Source organism: Zootoca vivipara, chromosome 14 (genome assembly GCF_963506605.1).
Source record: "Zootoca vivipara chromosome 14, rZooViv1.1, whole genome shotgun sequence".
NCBI lineage: Eukaryota > Metazoa > Chordata > Lepidosauria > Squamata > Lacertidae > Zootoca > Zootoca vivipara.
In genome coordinates this window covers 40,164,014-40,183,760 of record NC_083289.1, presented here as the reverse complement: position 1 = coordinate 40,183,760, position 19,747 = coordinate 40,164,014, and the positions used below count along the sequence as shown (strand labels likewise).

At 41.0% G+C, this 19,747-nt stretch overlaps 2 protein-coding genes across 3 annotated transcripts in view; both read left to right on the top strand.

Moving 5' to 3' along the window:
* SMG1 (SMG1 nonsense mediated mRNA decay associated PI3K related kinase) overlaps positions 1–8,660 on the top strand; it is a 72,120-nt gene extending 63,460 nt beyond the window's left edge. For both annotated transcript variants that reach the window (XM_060282549.1, XM_035130581.2), the window contains exons 55-62: positions 237–389; positions 1,169–1,348; positions 2,622–2,849; positions 3,018–3,229; positions 4,519–4,625; positions 4,763–4,942; positions 5,049–5,155; positions 6,244–8,660. In XM_060282549.1, the coding sequence (XP_060138532.1) occupies positions 237–389; positions 1,169–1,348; positions 2,622–2,849; positions 3,018–3,229; positions 4,519–4,625; positions 4,763–4,942; positions 5,049–5,155; positions 6,244–6,321 (1,245 nt within the window). In that variant the 3' untranslated portion in view covers positions 6,322–8,660. The remainder of the gene's footprint in view (positions 1–236; positions 390–1,168; positions 1,349–2,621; positions 2,850–3,017; positions 3,230–4,518; positions 4,626–4,762; positions 4,943–5,048; positions 5,156–6,243) is intronic.
* Positions 8,661–10,774: 2,114 nt separating this feature from the next.
* ARL6IP1 (ADP ribosylation factor like GTPase 6 interacting protein 1) lies at positions 10,775–17,207 on the top strand. The gene is made up of 6 exons (XM_035132021.2): positions 10,775–10,927; positions 13,793–13,926; positions 14,405–14,524; positions 15,292–15,409; positions 16,023–16,107; positions 16,265–17,207. Exons 1-6 carry the CDS (start codon positions 10,892–10,894, stop codon positions 16,381–16,383), a joined length of 612 nt encoding a protein of 203 aa, XP_034987912.1. The 5' UTR covers positions 10,775–10,891; the 3' UTR covers positions 16,384–17,207.
* The last annotated feature ends 2,540 nt before the right edge of the window (positions 17,208–19,747 follow it).

Sequence of the window (19,747 nt, the reverse complement as noted above, 5' to 3'; positions counted from 1 at the left end):
TCTTCAATACATGGATACTGATACTGCACAGAGGCACATTTTGAAAATATAATTTTGTTGGTTGGGATATATACCGTACTAGTTTGCCCTGCTGATTGCCAGAACTGAATATGCTGGATTCCTTGCCCTTGTTATAATACCGTAGTAGTTAAGTAATTGCATCTGTTCATGCCCCAGGTATAAGCAAAAATTGTAAGATTTAATGCTCTTGATTTTCATTCTATCAACAATCTCAGGAAAAGCTGGCAGCACTTGAAGCAAGTATTGAGCAGCGTTTGAAGTGGGCAGGAGGGGCTAATCCAGCATTAGCACCAGTTCTTCAAGATTTTGATGCCACAATATCTGAAAGAAGAAATCTTGTCCTTAAGGAAAGTCAGAGAGCCAGCCAGGTACTACAAATAGCATGATGTGATGAGTTTGAGTTGATTTTCACTAACAACTCTGTGTATAAGAGAGCAAAAAACTTTTATCAGATGGGATCAGGCTTAAGGAGAAAAGCATTTGCCATATCTTGGGAGCTATTTTGGAGTGAACACTAATGAGGTCCCAAAATACAAAGGGCTGTTTGGGATTTAGTTATTTGTGTGTACTACTATCTAGCAGTACATATTGTCACATTTCTTTATTTGTGATACTTTGAATGGAGTTGCATTTTAATCACATTTGATATCATTATCTTAGTTATTTTGCTCTGAACTTATTTTGTGGTGTAACTAGATCTCTTGATAGTATAATATAGATCATAACTCCATAGTGATTCTTGATCATTTCAGTTTAGACCTTGTTTAATCTTTGGTCCCATAATTTCTCGGCTCATTGTAATAACATAAAAATTATACAAGACAGTTTAAAACCTAGATTTTAAATTGCTACTTCAAAGATGAAATCAAGTCTCAGACCTCAAAATATTTTGTTGGTCCTAGTGGGCTAAATTTTGAATGATTCAACAAAAATTGTAATTCTCCAGGTGTGTGTGTGTGTGTGTGTGTGTGTGTGTGTGTAATTGGAATTGGGTGTGACTGCAGAAAAGCACTAGAATATATATGTTTTGAATAAAGTAGTCAGTTTCCTCTGGCAGCCTTTCAGGGCATTTTTTGAAAATAAAATCTAGAAGCTTAAGCTGTGTGTGAATGTTATGCACCTTTTCTCTCTGTGCCTTGTCTTTCAGGTTACCTTCCTTTGTAGCAACATCATTCATTTTGAAAGCTTGCGTACCAGAACAGCAGAAGCCTTAAACCTAGACACTGCCTTGTTTGAACTTGTCAAACGTTGCCAGCAAATGTGTTCCTTTGCTTCACAGTTTAACAGCTCAGTTTCTGAACTGGAGCTTTGTTTACTTCACAGAGTGGTGAGTGTAAGACGCACACACACAATGGGTGGGGTGCAGTGGGCAGGAAAAAAGTGCATTGGCTTCTTTTACATATAATACCAAATCATGTTAGGCTGCAAGAACTGTGCACTGAGGTCACTCTTCCTCTTCTCCTTGAGGGTTCTGATTCTCCCTCTCATTTCCTAGTTCAGGAAAACTGGTTTATGAAAGCCATAGCTTCCTTCCAAATGAGAACTGGAAAATTCTTTGACTTCTCACAAAACAAAATTTCCCTGCTATTGGAATGTTGCAAAACAGCAACCATCAAATTGCCTGAATGAGGAAAGCAAGGAGAGAGTGCATGAGTATTTAAAAAATGGTTGGACTAATGTGTGTTAACAGGATCATCTGTCTCAACTCAGACATGCCAAACCATATTGTGTTGTCTAACCTTAGTGTAGAATCCAGATCATGGTCTTGAGCTTGCAAATTTACAAGCAAACAATGGTTGTTTACTGCTCAGTGGTGTTCATTTTCTGTCTGCTCATCACTCCCATCTCTAGGCACAGTAATCTCTGGGAGTGAAGCAAATACTGTTACTATAGCTTGTCAGTACAGATACCATGCTAAACTTGTTGCACACCTTGATTTGTAAATAGTTTCTGGTGCTGACTTGCTAGCCAATTTATCAATTCAGCCTTCATGATAAATCATGGTATTATTTTAGTCACTGTTTGCTTTGAAGTCTGAACTGAGCCATTGCAAACTATAGTAACAACACACACCTCAAAATGCCTGTGCTCGTTTAAGACTATAATTGGGATGGGGGTTAACAGCAAGTGTCTTGCAATCAGACTTTAATACATGTATTGATTTTATTTACCTCATTAAGCAAAGAAGCTCAGGGTACTATGAACTAAACTACCCTGTTTCCCAAAATAAGACATACCTATAAAATAAGCAGTAGCAGGATTTCTAAGCATTTGCACAATATAAGCCATACCCCAAAAATAAGACATAGTGATAGGTGCAGTTCTGGAGGGCACCAAAGAATAGGTGAGGCTGGTCGCATAATTAAAAATAAGACATCCCCTGAAAATAAGCCATAGTGTGTCTTCTTGAGGAAAAATAAATATAAGACAGTGTCTTATTTTCGGGGAAACAGTATCTGGCTTCAGAAGAACACTGAGAGTTTAGACTGGCAAACAGTAATTTGCTCAAACCTCAATAGCTCAATGGGGAGCTGATCTGGCCTTGCTTGGAGATGAGTTTCAGTAGCTTGACTGGTATTTGGAAACTTGTTTTGTTACAGGGCACCAATCTCGACCATCCTATTGGTAGCACAGAATGGCTTCTTTTGGCTCATAAGCAACTGACGCAGGACACGTCTACCCAGAGAACCGTGCAAATAGAGAGAGAGCAACAAATAGAAAATGTGTGCGAAACCATTCAGAATCTGGTTGATAGTATTAAAACTGTGCTCACTGGACACAACAGGCAACTTGGGGATGTCAAGCACTTGCTGAAAGCCATGGCAAAGGTAATGCCCAATTATTCATTGATGTGGGAATAGAACAGAAAACATTTTGATGTTCATGGAATACTTTCTGAAGTTATGGGGAGGTGGATAAATAGTGGATAAAAATTATCATTTTTCCAAGCTTCTGTTTCCAATAGTGAAGTCATAATAAATGTTATTTTATTACAGGATGAAGAAGCAGCGCTGGCAGATGGTGAAGATGTTCCCTATGAGAATAGTGTTAGGCAGTTCTTGGGTGAATATAAGTCATGGCAAGACAATATTCAGACAGTTCTGTTTACATTAGTTCAGGCCATGGGTCAGGTTCGCAGTCAGGAACATACTGAAATGCTGCAAGAAATTACTCCCACCCTGAAAGAACTGAGAACCCAGAGTCAAAGGTAAGCAGACATTCTCTGAATTCTTGTAAATTTGCATATTTGGCTAAAAGCAAAGAATATAATGCAGGCATAGACAAACTCGGCCCTCCATATGTTTTGGGACTACAACTCCAATCATCCCTAGCTAACAGGACCAGGGGTCAGGGATGATGGGAGTTGTAGTCCCAAAACATATGGAGGGCCAAGTTTGCCTATACAGTGGAACCCCTACTTACGAATTTAATCCGTTCCAAATGCACATTCGTATGTAGAAACATTCGTAAATCGAAACGATGTTTCCCATAGGAATTCATTGGGGACGGATTAATTCGTTCCGGAGCCTTACCTCCCTCACTGCCCCGGGTTCGCCGCCGCCCCTGGATCGGGCCCTCGCTGGCCTCGTTGCCCCGCGCTCACCGGCGGATCAGGCCCTTGCCGGCCTCGTTGCCCCGTGCTCGCCGCCACCGCCAGATCGGGCCCTCGCCGGCCTCGTTGCCCCGTGCTCGCTGCCGCTAGATCATGTCCTGATGACCGCCGCCGCGAGGCCGGCCTGCAGCGAGCGGGGCTGCGGAGGAGCGAAAGGCAGAGGCCTCGGCCACCCGCCCGCCCGCTCCCTACCTGTAGCGCACGCTCACTCGCTCGCCTGCCTGCCTGCCGGTGGCTTCTCTTTCTCCTTCGCCTGCTCTGAACACCCATGGAGCTCGGAGTCTATTAGGAGGGAGCGATTATGTTTCAGTCAGTTTATTTGTTATGTGGTTCTGTGTATGTTTGTTTGCTGGCTGAGAAAAGTATAATAGTGTGATGCAATTGTATCGGCATAATTTATTCAACACATAATTTCCTCAGTTTATGTATTTTCTTATTCTCGAAAACCTACTAATTTTCTTTAAGCAGCACAAAAGCTGCTTAATATTGTAATGCAGGCATGTCCAACAGGTAGGTCATGATCTACTGGTAGATCACTGGACGTCTGTGGTAGATCACTGGTAGATCATTGGCTCCCCCTAAAGAAGCTGAACAACTGTGGCTCCCCTTAAAAAAAGCTCAACATTTTACCTCCTTCCTAGAAAAAGCTCAACAACTTTGACCTGAACCCCAAAAAGGGGTTCTCTGTGAGTAGACCGCAGTCTCTTGGGAGTTGCCCACCCCTGTTGTAATGCATCATCTTCAGAGCCTAAACATCTAAACTTTCTCAAACTGTGCCAAAATACATTTGAATTATCTAACATTCTTACAGTCTTTCTGATTTTTGATTTCCAGATAGGTGATGTGTCAAGATTAATATTGATAATCTTCCTTATTTTTCCTAGTGTCTACAATAATCTAGTGAGTTTTGCATCTCCCTTAATCACGGATACACCAAATGAATGCTCAAGTCCAACATCTGTTGCTACATGTCAACCAACATTTGCTGCAGGTAAAATAAGGAATACATTGAATCTAATTTCTATGCCACTGAGCTTGAATGTAGATGTTGTCATCTTTGATTATGAATAAGACTTATTTGGTTCCTTTTTATAGCGTTTTCAATATTTTATTTTCATTTGTTGATAGCGGTCCGCAGCAATACGGGGCAGAAAACTCAGCCAGAGGTCATGTCACAGAATACAAGAAAGTTAATTCAGAAAACCCTTGCACCATCAGCAGATACTCCACCGGGGGTAATTACAGGCGCTGGAAAGAGTGTTGTTTCTAGTCCTAAAAAAGCCATCAGGGACCCCAAAACAGGAAAAGGTAAGTAGCAAGATTAAATTTATATAGAAAGATAGGCTTTGTAATTAGCAGCACACCTAAGATTTGCATGGACTTGATGTTTTTTTTTTGTTTTGTTTTTTTGAAGCTGTGCAAGAGCGGAATTCATATGCAGTAAGTGTGTGGAAACGTGTCAAAGCCAAGTTAGAGGGCCGGGACTTGGATCCCAACAGGAGAATGTCCGTTGCTGAACAGGTAATTAGAGGAGCAAAACTTGTTCCCTTCCCTTCAGATGATTTTAACATTCAAGTTTATGGAGTGTGTGCTCTGGTATGTTGCTGGATGTTCAGTGGGAATAGTTTATTCTTATAAGGATCATTTTTCCTTGAAACTGCACTCCTACATACCTTAAATTACCTGGCAGGCCAGTGTGCCCTCTTGCTTCCTTTCTGCTTGGCCCATGGCATTTGAAGACAACCATATGCAGGATCAGGCCAGGTCCATAGCTGCCAAGTTTTCCCTTTTCTCGCGAGGAAGCCTATTCAGCATAAGGGAAAATCCCTTTAAAAAAGGGATAACTTGGCAGCTATGGCCAGGTCATGGCTGGCAATATATTAAACATTTCATTGCTAAGTTGGCTTTTGGCTTGCAAAAATAATGGGAATTTTTCATAACCTAGGGAGACTTGCTGGCTTGTTTTAGACATGTAAAAATGGTTAGTTGTTACCTGTTTTAACCATAGCTGGTTGTATCCAAACCAGGTATGGGTGTTTTATTCAAACCAGTCTAACAAGGCAGGATATCAAGCTGGGATCCAGGTTGAATATTCTGGCTTGTTAAACAAAAAACTATGGTTTTAACAAACTACCACTTGCTGAGTTCAGGCACGATAATGGCAGCCTTAAATCTTATTCCTTTGCACATGCACAATAATAGAATTGTACAGTTGGAAGGGACTCCAAGGGTCATCTAGTCCAACTCCCCCTGCAATGCAGGAATCTTTTGCCAAATGTGGGGCTTGAACTCACAACCCTGAGATTAAGGGTCATATGCTCTACCCACTGAGCTATCCTAGATCCTGAGGCTCTTGCCAGCTCATTCACATAGCAACAACACATGGTTTGGTCCTAGGTCTGAACTTGGCCACTTACAGTTTTTAGTAGTGTCTGCTGTGTACATGGACTATAAATGTTAAAGGAGTAAACCTTGGTCTTCCTAATGTAAACTGTCAATAAGGAATGGTGGACAAACTTACTGCTGAACATGCTAATAAAGGTGGTCTTGAAGTTCTCTGCATGTACAAAATCCAAAGCCCTAACTTATTTTACATTGCAATTTCATAGGTTGACTATGTGATTAAGGAAGCAACTAATCTAGATAACTTGGCTCAGCTGTATGAAGGTTGGACAGCCTGGGTATGAACAGGAAGATAGCAGGTCAGTCTGGTTCAGCGAGGTCAGACATCCAGCAGAATCAACTCGGCCTCAGGCATCCATAGCAGAACCACAGTCGGTGGTGATGCCTTTCTGGGGCTTAATGTGAGGAAACCTAGGCAATCTCGGTGCACTGGGAAGTGAGTCCTGCAGAGTAGCTGCACTCAGGGATACGCTAAACACAATGGCCTGGAACCCCCAGGGTCAAGGGTGAAAGCTCACCGCCTGAACAACACGGCTGTCTTTCTGCTACAGAAGAACTGCAATCGTGTCGGGGGGAAACATAGCTGCAGAAAGGAAATTGGGAATGCTACATACCGCAGAGTGATTTGGAACCCAGTTCCACCTGACCCTGTGAACAATCCAGGAGAAACCGAAACCGAAAAAAGGGGGCCGTGAAGAAATCGCAGCAAAGGAAGATTTGAGAGATTGAGTTTCTTGAGTCGCTCTTGTTGCTTGGCAACAGTGCTGGTTGAGTTGACCAGTTTGTGCAAAAAATGATTAATAAATGCTACACGAGAATGAACTTCAGAAATGGACTGAAATGCAAAGAGCTGCATGTCAGCTGTGTTGGAAGAACCTCTTTGAGAAGAGAAAGCCTTTGTGTCTTTTTTTTTTTTAGTTCTTTCCCACTTCTGGTTTATTCTTGTTCTTTAGATGTATTTCTAATACGTTTTTATTTCAATCCTTGTAATTTCACTGTTCAGTCAAATTAATCATTTCTTCTTTCTTTTTTGCAAACCAAATATTCCAAAAGCACAGGGAACGCTGAACATTTAAGCAAATCTTTTGTGTTGGCTGATCAAACACAAATGGTTGGAGTTTTGGTTATTTTAAAGTGATTTTTTGTGATTCTATCATGTACAGTTTCCCCAAATTCACTGTGCATTTCAAAGTAATGAATCTAACAGGCATTTGGTTTTCATGTGCACTTCCCTCTGCTTGCAGTGTACACTCCTTTTTGTAGTTCAAACCTTTTCCTCCAAAACACATTCTACTGTGATTTTGCTGTAGTTTCTTTTGTAAACGTAGGTACTCCAATGTAATCTTTACCTTAAAAATGATTAGAATATCTAAGTAGACTCTTTTACATTGTTGATGACAGAAAATCAATAAAGTCAAGTTCTAGTGGAGGTAGTTTTATGCTGTTTGATTCATTTCAAATTTTGATTTACACTTGTAAATGTATAGTGTTTCAGTTCAATCTGGGAATTTAAAGATAGTCATGAAGTGGACTATCTCTTTTTTTGTTCAAGCAAAATTGTATAAAGATTTGTGTGAAAGTACATTTCCATATGACTTCCAGTAGGTGGTGTTCAGTTGTGAATTTCTCAGCAAGTTTTCCTAAACCTACCTTGCACTTTTGAACTATGGGTGTGACAAAAGTTGCTATTAAAACAGCACTTTAAATCAGTCTCTTTCCATATGTCCTCAGTGTTTTACTTGCCTGCTAACTAAAATCATTACCTTAGGAGCTTGTTTTAACTTTGCTTTAGGAAAGAACTGGCTGCTTCTTAACTCAGTTATCACTAATCGGTGTCATGTTTGGATAGGCACCACTTGAATCTAAACTTCCAAATTGAACTTGTGGGGCTATGTGAACTTATTTAATTTGCTTTGAAAGCTGTTAAATGAGGACAAATCAAATGTTCCCATCATATCCTCTTTAGTCTCTTAAGGATTTTAAAAACCTTTCCAACAGTTAATTTTTTTTAATTGATGCAGCCTATTTATCGGAGTGTGAGCTTTGGCCTTTGTTTTGAAGAGTTGCTATCAAATATATATTAAGGTCCAGCACAAGAAGAAGCTAATTATTCCAGTGTTTCTATAATGTGGAAAAATTCTTTTGACTTCCTCAGAATATCTGATACAGAAGTGACTTGATACTGCTATCAGTCTTCCACACAGGCGCTAGCTATCTCACCTTTTAATTAACTGCCCTAGACATGTCATGTGCACTGCCTACATATTTACTAATGCTTCTGAGGAAATGCATTCCAACTCAGTACTCTGGAACCCTTTGCCCACAGCATTGCAAGAGTGAGATGCTTGCTTTTCAGTAAAATTCAGTTAAGGCAAAATCCATGCATTTGGTGAGTGTACCTTTATTTTCCTTGTACGAAACATCCTTAATGAGCAATCCAGATATGATTGGGATAAGATGGTAACATGTTTTTCTTTCCCTTGGGAACCAGGGGTCAGGGCAAGCTGCTGCGCTTGTGATTCATGTATTATTATACCACACTATCCAGAAATGAAATGTGTATGGAGACGGGGGTCTTTACTGCATAATGTAATAAAGCTCAAAAATCTATTTGTATTCTTCATTCCCTGTGTGGCATTCTTTTCTTTACTGCAGTAACATTCAAAGTGCTAGATCTCTAACTTGCAGTGTGCAATGATCACGGTACCAAGCATGTGAAACTTCTGCATTTGTGCGAAAGGTTACCACCTCTTTCACAGAGGGGAATCAGCACAAGGAATAGATTTGAAAGCTGCAGCTAGTTGCCTGTCATGCATATAATCCACATAAATGTGTCTGAAGCAAAAGTTATTGTTGCACATTTAAGCAACCATTGTGCAACAACATCTGGAGGGCACCATGTTATCTGCAGCAAATCATTGACAGCACAAAGTGGAAAAAATGAATCTGCATACCAAAGCAGGGGCTTCCCGTGGTTTGCTTTGACTGAAGCAGGCAGGGAATATATTTTAGTAGGTTGGTTCTGTGTGTAATGAAACATTTTTAATATATACTTTGATGCATTTCAAGCATGAGCTCTTCAAGGGTGTGTGCGGAGAATAACAACTGCAACATCCTGCAGAATCTAATTGGAAGTTATTGTGATGGTTCACATTGATTCATTGGACTTAGGAATTCCTAACCACGCAAGATTTGCTCCCCTCGCTGCTGCTCCCCACCCCCAAAACGGGATCAGAACCTCCCCCCTTTCATCTTCAGCCTTCACTATACAGTATTTGAAACTTCAGTGAGTTACTTAGAGGAGTGTTGGAAGCTGTTTGGGGGAGAAATCAGTTTTAAATCACCTTTGTTAGGATGCAGGTTTTTGCATTAGTTGGACTCCCAGATGAATGCACCTAGGCTTTGCAGTCTTGTCTCCTGCTGCTTTTCAAACTTGCCCCTTTTAGCCAGAAAATGTAGGGCTTTTTTGTATACTTGAATACCTACAAACAAGTTGAATGTACTATATTATTCCTGGTCTTTTCCCCCTTTTCTTTTTTAAAGTATGGCAATTCAGTTTACCAACGTATAGTACAGTAGTTTACAGAAATGGGGAAAGCATAGGTTTAGGATCAAACTAATACCCAACACAGAAACAAATGGTAGTATATAAAATATGTGTGAGAAAAATGGAAAGGCATTCTAGAGGCTCTCCACAATTGCAAGCATTGGATGGTTGCTACACCTTTCATTTGTGGGACCCTTCCCTCCCAGCTGTCACCTGGATCTCCATCACTTCCTTCTCTCTCGCCTGAAGGAATAAAGACTTCCAGTCCTTTCCACATCCCTGCGAACTCTCCTCTGGTCACTTCCAAACTGCAAACCTCGTTTTATTCATAAAGGTACTTCCTTTAGTTTAACAGACTCATACAGGTACTTCCAGCTGGCCTGCTCCATCCACATTGCCTTGCTTAGCACCAACACCTCAGGCCCTGGCTCTGCTCGGACTTGGCAAACACCTTCCTCAGCTGTGGAACTCACTGGGTGACCTCAGGCCAGTCACTGGTTCTTCGCCTAGCCTACCTCACAGGGTTGTTGTAAATAGGGAGAGGGAGAAACCACATAGGCCACCTTGAGCTCCTTGGAGGAAAAGTAATAAATGTAATAATTTATGGTGGTTGGACAGTGTTCTCGAAGTTCCCAACATGAGTCTGACCAAAGTGCGGGAGGCAGTGGAAGACAGGCGTGCCTGGTGTGCTCTGGTTCATGGGGTCACGAAGAGTCGGACACCACTAAACGACTAAACAACAACAAAGTAATACATAAAATAGACACGCATGGCAAAGACCCATTTATCCAGCTGGGAAAACCTGAGGGAACAACTCCCACAACCCCTCCATAAGGGGCCAGTTTGTTTCTACTTGGAAAGGCACTAAGCAGCCCTGTCCTCCCCCGACACCCCCCCCAAAAAAACCCGTTAAACGGTTTCTGCTACGGGACGTCAAAGGAAGAACGCGACGTTTCTCCCCCCTCACGCGCCCGAAGTCAAGACGAGGAGGAGGAGGGCGCTGATTGGTCCAAATTCAAAGGCGAACGCGCAGAGGGGCAGGTGAGAGGGTGCTGGTTAGGGGAGTGAGATGGCCCTTATCCAATGGAAAGAGGCGGGGAGGCGGGATGGGCGGGGCATCCGAGCTCATAAAAGGGGAGGGACAGCGAGGCGGCTAAGGGTTCTTGCCCGCGAGGCCGACGGGGAAGTTGCTTTGGAGGGGGCGTGGCCTGGAAGGCTAGGGAGAGGAGGCGGGGCTTAACCCGTGACGGTTTGCGAGGGGTGGGAGAGAAGGAGTCTGCAGAAAGCAGCTGTCTGGGCCACACAAAATGGCGGAGGGCGACAATAGGAGCACCAACCAGCTGGTGGGTGAGCGCTGAGGCAAAGCACGTTGGGTGGGCGGGGGGCGAGTTGAGGCCCTCGCTTCCATTAAGAAGTGGGAAGGAAGAAAGTGGGGGGGGTGCTTCTTTGGGTTGTATCCTGCGAGGAGCATCTGCGGAGGGGCGCTTGTTTTTACGCAGGAAGAGGGAGGGGCTGGCTCTTCTGTCTCCATGCACGTCTTGCAAGGCTGCCATAGCGGCCTCTTCAACCCCCATTCCAGCCCCGCCATTCTTATTTTGCGTTATTTTAAAGTGGGGGGTGGGAGATTCGCGCCATTGTGCAGCTCTTCCTTTGAGGGCAGGAGGCAGCGAACTGCTTCATAGAGTGGAGGGGGCTGCAAGGGGCGAAGTGAGGAAACTTCGAAAGTATAACAGGCACACCAAAGGATCTTACGGCGCTTTTCAAGACGTAGCTTACTGCAATGCAGGGGGTTGGCTGGATGACCCTCGGGCCCCTTCCGACGCCACAATTCTGCGATTCTAAGACCCGCAGATTTTTGATGGCAGAGGCTTTTGTGGACTGAAGGCTGCTTCGTCGGATGCACGAAGTGGTTGTTTGATGGTGTGTGTATGAATGTCTTCTTTCAAACACGCGTTATCTATCAGTATGTGTATATTTGTATTAACACTTACCTGTGTGTAAATAGAGGTGTGTGTGTGTGTGTGTGTGTGTACACACACACACACGGATGGATAATAACATTTTGTGTGTTTGATGAATGGGGTTTTAGCCTGTGAAGCTTCTGCCACCATAAGCCTTAAAGGTGCCCCAAGGTTGTTTGTGTGTTGGCTGTATGAAACTGTCCTTCTGGAACTTAAATAACACCCCACAGTCTAGTCATGTTTACTCAGAATGAAGGCCTGAGTAAATTGGGTTTATTCCAAGGTAAATGTGTCACCTCAAATTTCACCTTTTGAGAGCTTTGGAAGGATTCAAAATCAGGAGAGAACCCATTATATTTTGCTGATGCACAAGGTTTTAGAAGCTGGCAGCTGCAGCAATAGTGTTTTGTAGGAACATGGGATCAGAATTGCAGGGTTGAAAGGCAAAAGGGCCTTCTTACAAATGGGTAGGGATGGAGGCCTTTCTTCCCACCAAATAATACATAAAAAAATATTCTAGGCGAGCCATCTTGAAAAAGATCAGGTTTCATTTTCCTGTTTCTCCAGTAGGGCTTTGCTATGTCATCTTCCTTTGTAGTATTAGAGACACACCTGTCCAGCCTGTTTATGCTAATAGGAGCAGAAATAAGCAGGGTGCTTTGTTTAGGCTGTCAGAGGAGCTGCAGCGCTTAAGGGATAGGTGGGTGAAAGTCAGATGCACAGCACTGAGCATTATGGTTGATGAACAGAGTAGTGCAGATACTGTGTGTGCTTTTTCTTTGAGTGAAATGCAGATCACTTGTATCCACAGTGTTATCTGCTACATTTCTCACTGTCATATGCTTGGTATGCTTTTTGAGTTGAAGACGGTGCACATGCGCATAGATGGCCCAATATAACTGAGTAAACTTGATGGGCAAGGAGAGATTTTAACCCAGGCAGAACAACAGTTTAGTTTGTCTTGTGACTGAATCATTTCAAAGACATGCATTAAGGGTATGTATGTGTATGATGGAATATTCACAGATCTAAGCTTCAAGGGAAGAGAGAAATGTTTAGAAACAAAATTTGTTGGCTTGAACTCCCTATATCATGCTGATCTAGAATGCCATGTTAGGAAATGGACAGAAATTGAAGAGCAGAAATTAGAATTTAAAATAAGGAAGCATTAAACATGCTAGACTAGCAGGAGTTTTATACAGCGTGTAGACCTCAGTGGCAGGTCTATTTTTTCCTTCATGATTCATTATGAAAGTTTCACCTACGTACTATTCACGAGTCTTCAGTTTATGGTCCTGGGCTGAGACAGCAATCAGTACAAAACACAGCTGTGTAGGATGTCCAAAGTAACAATTATTCAGAGTTAATTAAAATTTTGGTAAATCCAATTTTGCACAGAGAACCTTGCGGAACATTTAACATTGTTAGGATAATAATGTAAAAACAGTTTAATTTCAAAAATATATTGCTTGCAAAAAACACAATTAAATATTTTGCTTATATTGAGTTACTTTCTCATCCTGCCCAAGTTCATGATCATAAGATTTGGGCTCTCTATAAGCCAGATAATTTTTATCCTAATATCCAAGCTGGAATCAGAATCAAAATAAGGTCCTGGAGCACAGTTTTCACAAGATGATGCCATAACAATAAATGGCAAGTAGAAGAGCTCTTTGTTATGAAAAATCCTAACTACTTGATCTAGAGTTGCCATTGTGTTTCTAGAAGAGGTTCCCGCTTGAGGAATGTAGGAAAGACAATTTCTGCCAATTTCCCCTTTCCCCTCTGACCTTAAGGAATCCCCACACCTCTAGAGCAGCTTTTTATTGGCTACAGGAGGAAGGAAGAATTGGTGTAAATTGCATCCACAACCCTTTTGCTCTAGCCGGAGCATCCTGTTCTGCTCATAGGAACTCTGGATCCAAGTTTCAGTATGTAGAAATATATCCTATGAATATGGCACTGTTCTCCTAGTTGAAAGTAACCAGATATTTTGTTGCATGATAGACATAAAGCTTCAAATTAAAAGGGACTCTCCCATAGAAGTACTGTACTGTATAAAAAAGGACCAGTTAAGAGGATGCAGACATAAAACTGAGTTATACAGTATTCTTTAAAGCAAAGTAGGGATAAAGCTGTTATATTGTCTTAACATAAGATAGCCTACATGTCCCATGAAGCATATGCATTGTGTAAACATTTTTCTGCCTGGGGCAATTACATATGCTAAAATGCTTTTATTCACAGGCTGCAGAGACAGCTAGCTTGGAAGAGCAGTTGCAAGGATGGGGTGAAGTGATTCTGGTGACAGACAAAATCCTTCGTTGGGAAAAACCATGGTTTCCACCTGCTATGATTGCTGTAGTTTCCTTCATCTTTCTGTAAGTTATTGGAGAGAATGTTACTTAAAAATGCTAAAGACAGTTAAGCTAGTAGTTATTTTCCTGAAGTTCTCAGTACTGCGTTGCTGTATAAAAAGTACATGGGAAGTTTTATGCAGCTGGAAAAACAATGCTGATATAAAAAAACCAAATATATGTTTAAACTTGTGGGGGGGGACTTTCCTAGTCATTTTATTTCATAGAAGGGCCTATTAATTGGAAAATATAGGAAAGTGCAACAACTTTTTATTCCTTCCAAACTTTATTTTCCTTCTCCTTCCAATCTATTCTCCCGTTGGTGATTATGCCATTGCAGAAACTAAATTGAGGCATTATTTCTCAACCACTGGCTGTGTTGGCTGGGGCTGATGGGAGTTGGGTACTTCAGAATAAAATTTGAGGCACTTCTCCGCACCTCCTTTAATCACATTGTTAAATGTCTTGCCACTAGATAACAACCTTTTTCTTGCTCCAACAGGATGATCTACTACTTGGACCCATCTGTTCTTTCAGGTGTTTCTTGCTTTGTTATGGTGCTTTGTCTGGCTGACTACCTTGTACCTGCTCTTGCTCCTAGAATTTTTGGCTCCAGTAAATGGTATGTTGTTTGACAGTCCCCTAAGTATAACATTTAGCAAGAATAGAATCGAACCCACATATATTCAGTGTTAACTATGTGCATCAGTCCTGAACAAAAATCTTTCTACCTAGTGTTCTGACATAGTGTTGTTCTACTACCTAGAGCAACAATATATGTGTATATTAAAGGCTCAGTTGTCTCTTTTTTCTGTTTGATACCTTTGCTTGTATAATTTTGTTTAGACTGCAAGGTCATTGAGGCAGGAACCTATCTTTTCCTCCTCTTCCCGTCCCCTTTATGTTACTCTCTACAGCACCATGCAAACTGATAGTAGACTAAAAACAGAGCTGTAGCCTTTAAACAACTGGCTGTCATGGATCCTTGGGGTGTAAATATATAAAGATGCCATCTAACTGAAAGTTTTGAGACAGCTGAAGAACCTTTCTGCTGGAAATGGTGATTTGCTGAATAGGACACAGATTTGCAGTTAATGGTAAATTATTCATAATACCTGGTCATTCAGAACACATGTCAGCTGCAAATTAATGCAAGTTTTAGTCCATTAAAATATATATGATCTTCTCAATATTGGATTTTTAATCACCCTAACAGTGAATAGTTATAGTAGAGAGTTGAAGAAATATATATTGTACATATATGAACGGGACATTAAAATGGTATCAAATTTTGAACTGGGTGACAGTAGGTCGAGATGATGATGGTTGCTCATGTGCGGTTTCTAAACACCATAATATCAATATTTGCTTAAAATAATTTCTTTAAAGGACTACTGAACAACAGCAGCGATTCCATGAAATCTGTAGCAACCTGGTAAAAACACGGCGCGGAATTGTTGGTTGGTGGAAACGTCTTTTCACATTTAAGGAGGAAAAGCCTAAAATGGTAATATATGTGCTTCTCTGAAAGTGTTTCAGCCTTATTGCAAATTGGTTGTTGCTTTATAAATCCATTCTGCCTTACATATACTAAAACAAATGCTTCTGGTGACTGGCATGTTTGTTTGTTTTTTAAACGAAAATATGTTTTTTTAAACCTAAAATGGTAGCTGCACCTTGAAATGAATAGTTTAGTAGGTGCACACACCATCTGATCAGAGCTATTTATGGTATCTTGATTTGAGTATTTCACACACACACCCAACCACACACTTGCTTCAGGCACTTTTTTTTTTGCTTCATTGTCTCTAGGACAGTTATTCTAGTGGTATGCGAATATATGCCTGTCTGCAATTTATAACATCTTCCTAATGCATCAACCAAGCCAATAACAATCTAGGCTAAGCTCCTAAAACTTATTAGCTTGAAAGAAATTTCCACTGAAGTGAATGAGATATACTGCTAAGTGTGTTTGTTTGTTTGTTCACTCATTCAGAATCCATGCTAATCAATCATGCTGCTTTTAATAGCAGCAGGGAAAGTACTTAGAGAGGTAACTGTCATATTATGCCTTCATAGCTTACTTTTAAGTACTACTACCATTCTTATTTCTCTTCTAGTACTTCACGACAATGCTCTGTTCCTTAGCTGTGATTGCTTGGATAGGACAGCAAGTTCATAACCTCTTCCTCACCTACCTTATTGGTAAGTGGCGCAGAATAATATATTGCTGTGTTTTTCCACAATAAAGAGTGGGGGAAATATTTGTAATTGGGATGCCTATAATGAAGCAATTGTAACATAAATTAGATGAATTTGCAAATGAACATAGGTGGTGATAACTTCTTCTTTACCCCCTTAGTGAGCTGCTTCTTGTTGTTTCCTGGATTAAATAAGCACGGAATAATTTCAAAATATGCTGGAATGGCAAAAAGGGAGGTCAACAAACTCCTGAAGCAAAAGGAGAAGAAAAATGAATGAAATATTGCTTGCTAATTCACCCTATAGTATAATTGTGTTCTGGGAACAATTCAATGAATTATTGTGTGTTTAATAGTATAGAAGTGCTTATTTCAGTCATCGCTTTTTGATTTTAAATAAGGGCCCTTCTTATGCTGTTTAAACAGGAACTGTATGGTCCCTCAGTCACACACTAATAGTCTTCTAACATGGACAGTCATTCTTACAGTAAGTGTGACTTGCAACTTCAACAGTGTAATAAGACTGATCAGTAACAACTGGTGGTGGTGAACTGGGTAGCATTTTCCATTCCTCTTGAGCATTTTAAGGACTCTCTGGACTGTCTAGATTTATTTCAAAATGCCCTCTAGATTAAATTGATAAATGTACGATGTTGTAGGTGACAGGTGATTTGAATAAGCAAAGCTCCTAAACTCTGAATCCCAGTTGTAGTTGTAGCTCTGCAATGCAACTTAATTGCACTGAAACTGAATGAAAAACCTAAGTCAGGATGCACAGACAGTCAACTTCATTGCTTCTATTATTTAAATAGCTCTAGTTTTGGTGTTGTGAAACATGTCTGTAGTTTTTTAAAAATATGGTCTTATATAAAATCATGTTGAAAATACGTGATGCGTCTGTCTTGCCAACAAGTCTCTGGTGTTATTTGTGTTTTCTTAATGCTATTTTGTTTTTACTACACATTTCTTAAGTAAAAGTTTGTAACCTGTTAAAATGATAGGCATCTTAAATTTCTGTTTAACAGGCAAATTTCTGTCTTAAAATTGTAAATTGATGAACAGTGTTATCTTACGTTTGAAAATATAGACTTGAGAAATCTTGAACCTTTTTTTGTTTCATTATTATCTTTTTTGACAAAATAAGATCTGCTGCTTACATTACTGCCTTACAAATGGTAGCTGCTTTTCATTCTAAGTTCCCAACCTTTTCAGTAAACATTTTTTGTAAATGTGTCTCAGAAGGACAAAGTTTTTAAGTTGCTCTTGTGATATATTGCCTATAGTGAAGCCTGAAAGGCCATAACTGTGTTGGCAGCATTGCCAGCAAGGGATCGAAAGTCTTCTAACTAGAACTAACACAAATATTATTTTTATCATCACTCTTTCTAATTGGCTTGCACCAATAAAAAGCAGTCTTTCTCTCTTCATGCACATCTAACATTTTTGAATGCTAGGGGCGGGATGTGGCTCATTTTTTACTGCCATACTACCATAGTATGTAACATGGTCCAGATAACTTATCTGCATAAGGACACTAGGGTGGCGTTCAACACTTAAACATGCCTATGTTGGATCTCTTGTGACACGTGAATCTTAGGGCATTCTGTTTTTCCAAACAAATGAATAACCATTTTTGGACTAATTAGAGCAACCTCACAAGATCTCTGCCTTAGGAGAAGATACAAAGCCTCTGACTAAGGCTAGTGAAAAGAGAAATCCCTTTCTTCTGGAGGTGGAAGGAGCAACATTACCTATTACTGTTCCTTGGGTTGAAATATTTCAATATGCCAACTTAGTTATCATTGTAGTAAGTATTTTCCCATTCATGAATACCATATTTGACATTATACTTTCAGTTTGGACATTAGAAGCAGCACACAAATCCTGAGAAAAGTGAGAACTTACAGTTGCAAAATGAATTATATTTAGTCATTGGAAGTCTGATGGCAGTTCCTGTATCTAGCAGTTATGGGCACTAGCAACAATATGGTAAAATATAAAACTATTTTGGAATGATTTAGTGATAGCTTAAGTGACAGGAACCAGTCTCTTTCAAAAACATCACAGTTATGAGAAAGTCCTTACCCACCCACCCACCCTGCCCTTGATTTTGTGTATTTATTTTAGACAGGATAACTAAACCAACTTTACCTAGTTTGGGTAGGAGTGCAGTGTTTTATGTGAAGGGAAAGCAATGTTTTAGGAGGGAGCCAGGTAGGGTGGGAAGGTAGAGAAAAGACTTGGAGGGTGGGGAACTAAGTTCCATGTACCAGCCACTTTTTTTGGTTAATGTTGCTGCTTTACTTTTGATTGCATTGATACGTAATGTAGATGGATAATAAATGTATTATCTAGAGAGCTAAAAGTTGAATAAAAATGTTAGTAGAAGAAAAAAAATGGCAATTATTGAATGTGTATGTAAGGCCCCTGTCTGCTTTTCTCCATACATCTAACCAGGAAAATAAAGTCATAGCAAAATTGGAGCTAACTTATTGATGTCTTAAGACACAAGTGGGCAGAATTCAGTTTTGCAATGTGCTTTTCATTAGAACTTTCAAACAGAGCCAGGTGCAAAATAGTGGCTCAGGAATGCAGGTGTAGAATAGCATAACAGCCTTCAGCGCATGCTCAGTTTAAATTTATTTTCCTTACCAGATCTAGGAACGCCCCCCCCCTTTAAAGACAAATCTTCAGTCTTCCCAGGCTTTCCTGAATTGAGGTAACTAGTTTAAGAGGAGAAAAATACTTTTGGTTGATGGTGATGCTCATTTGCAAGCAGAAACAGTTTATGAGTTAACTGCCAATCATCACCAGAGATCTACTAGTAGATTCTACTCTACCATCTGACTACCCCTGCCTCAAAAGGCTGCTGCTGAGGCCTTTAGGTTCCCCTCAAATTATCCTCCACTCTGTTGCATAATGTCATCCTTTCAGTGTTGGTAAAACAGTCTGTTTGGGAAATGCCTCATGCCTCAACCTTTGAGGCCGAAAATATTTCCACATCTGCGTGAGACTTCCTTTTATCCCTTCCTAAGAAAGTGATTTGGCACTGTCAGGGGGACTCCCTACAGGGAGCCTCCCCCCATCATCCTGACCAGCACTTTGCCCAGCAACAGCGCTAGCAGCTGGTCAGGGGGAAGCGGAATGGAGGAGGGACGGCTCAGAGAGGCATCAGAGCCCAGGCATCTGCCCCACCCAGCAAGGGGAAGAAGGGGCACCACTCCTTCCGGCACCCGAATTGAGACGCATGCCCAAAGACAGGGCTAGGGGGCGGCGTTTTGGGGTGTCCAGGTTATTATGCTGGCCCCGAAGCAGACGGGCACCATTGCCGGGTTCTGAGAGTGACTAGGAGGTCATGCTTTCTGCTATCTCTGCACTGTAAATAGTATGCACAATAAAACCTTTAAAGACACAACGGACTGGAGCGTCTTGACTCAGGAGTAGCCGCAACAGCTCCCTGACAGGCACCTTCTGAGGATTTTCCTTGGTAACATCTATACAACATTATAGGGTCTACCAAGCTGGGGAATCTCAGGCCAAGGGGCCGAATGCTATCTCCCTGGACTTTGAACTCCCCCCCCCAGCCACACCCTCTCCCCTGGCATTGCTTCACACCCCAATTATTTTTGCCTGTCTCAGATATG

Bases quoted from the DNA above. Each gene is read 5' to 3' on its own strand.
- ARL6IP1 (XM_035132021.2), top strand. From the start codon at position 10,892: ATGGCGGAGGGCGACAATAGGAGCACCAACCAGCTG. The intron at 13,927-14,404 runs GTAAGTTATTGG...TTGCTCCAACAG, and splicing joins GTAGTTTCCTTCATCTTTCT to GATGATCTACTACTTGGACC. The intron at 14,525-15,291 runs GTATGTTGTTTG...ATTTCTTTAAAG, and splicing joins ATTTTTGGCTCCAGTAAATG to GACTACTGAACAACAGCAGC.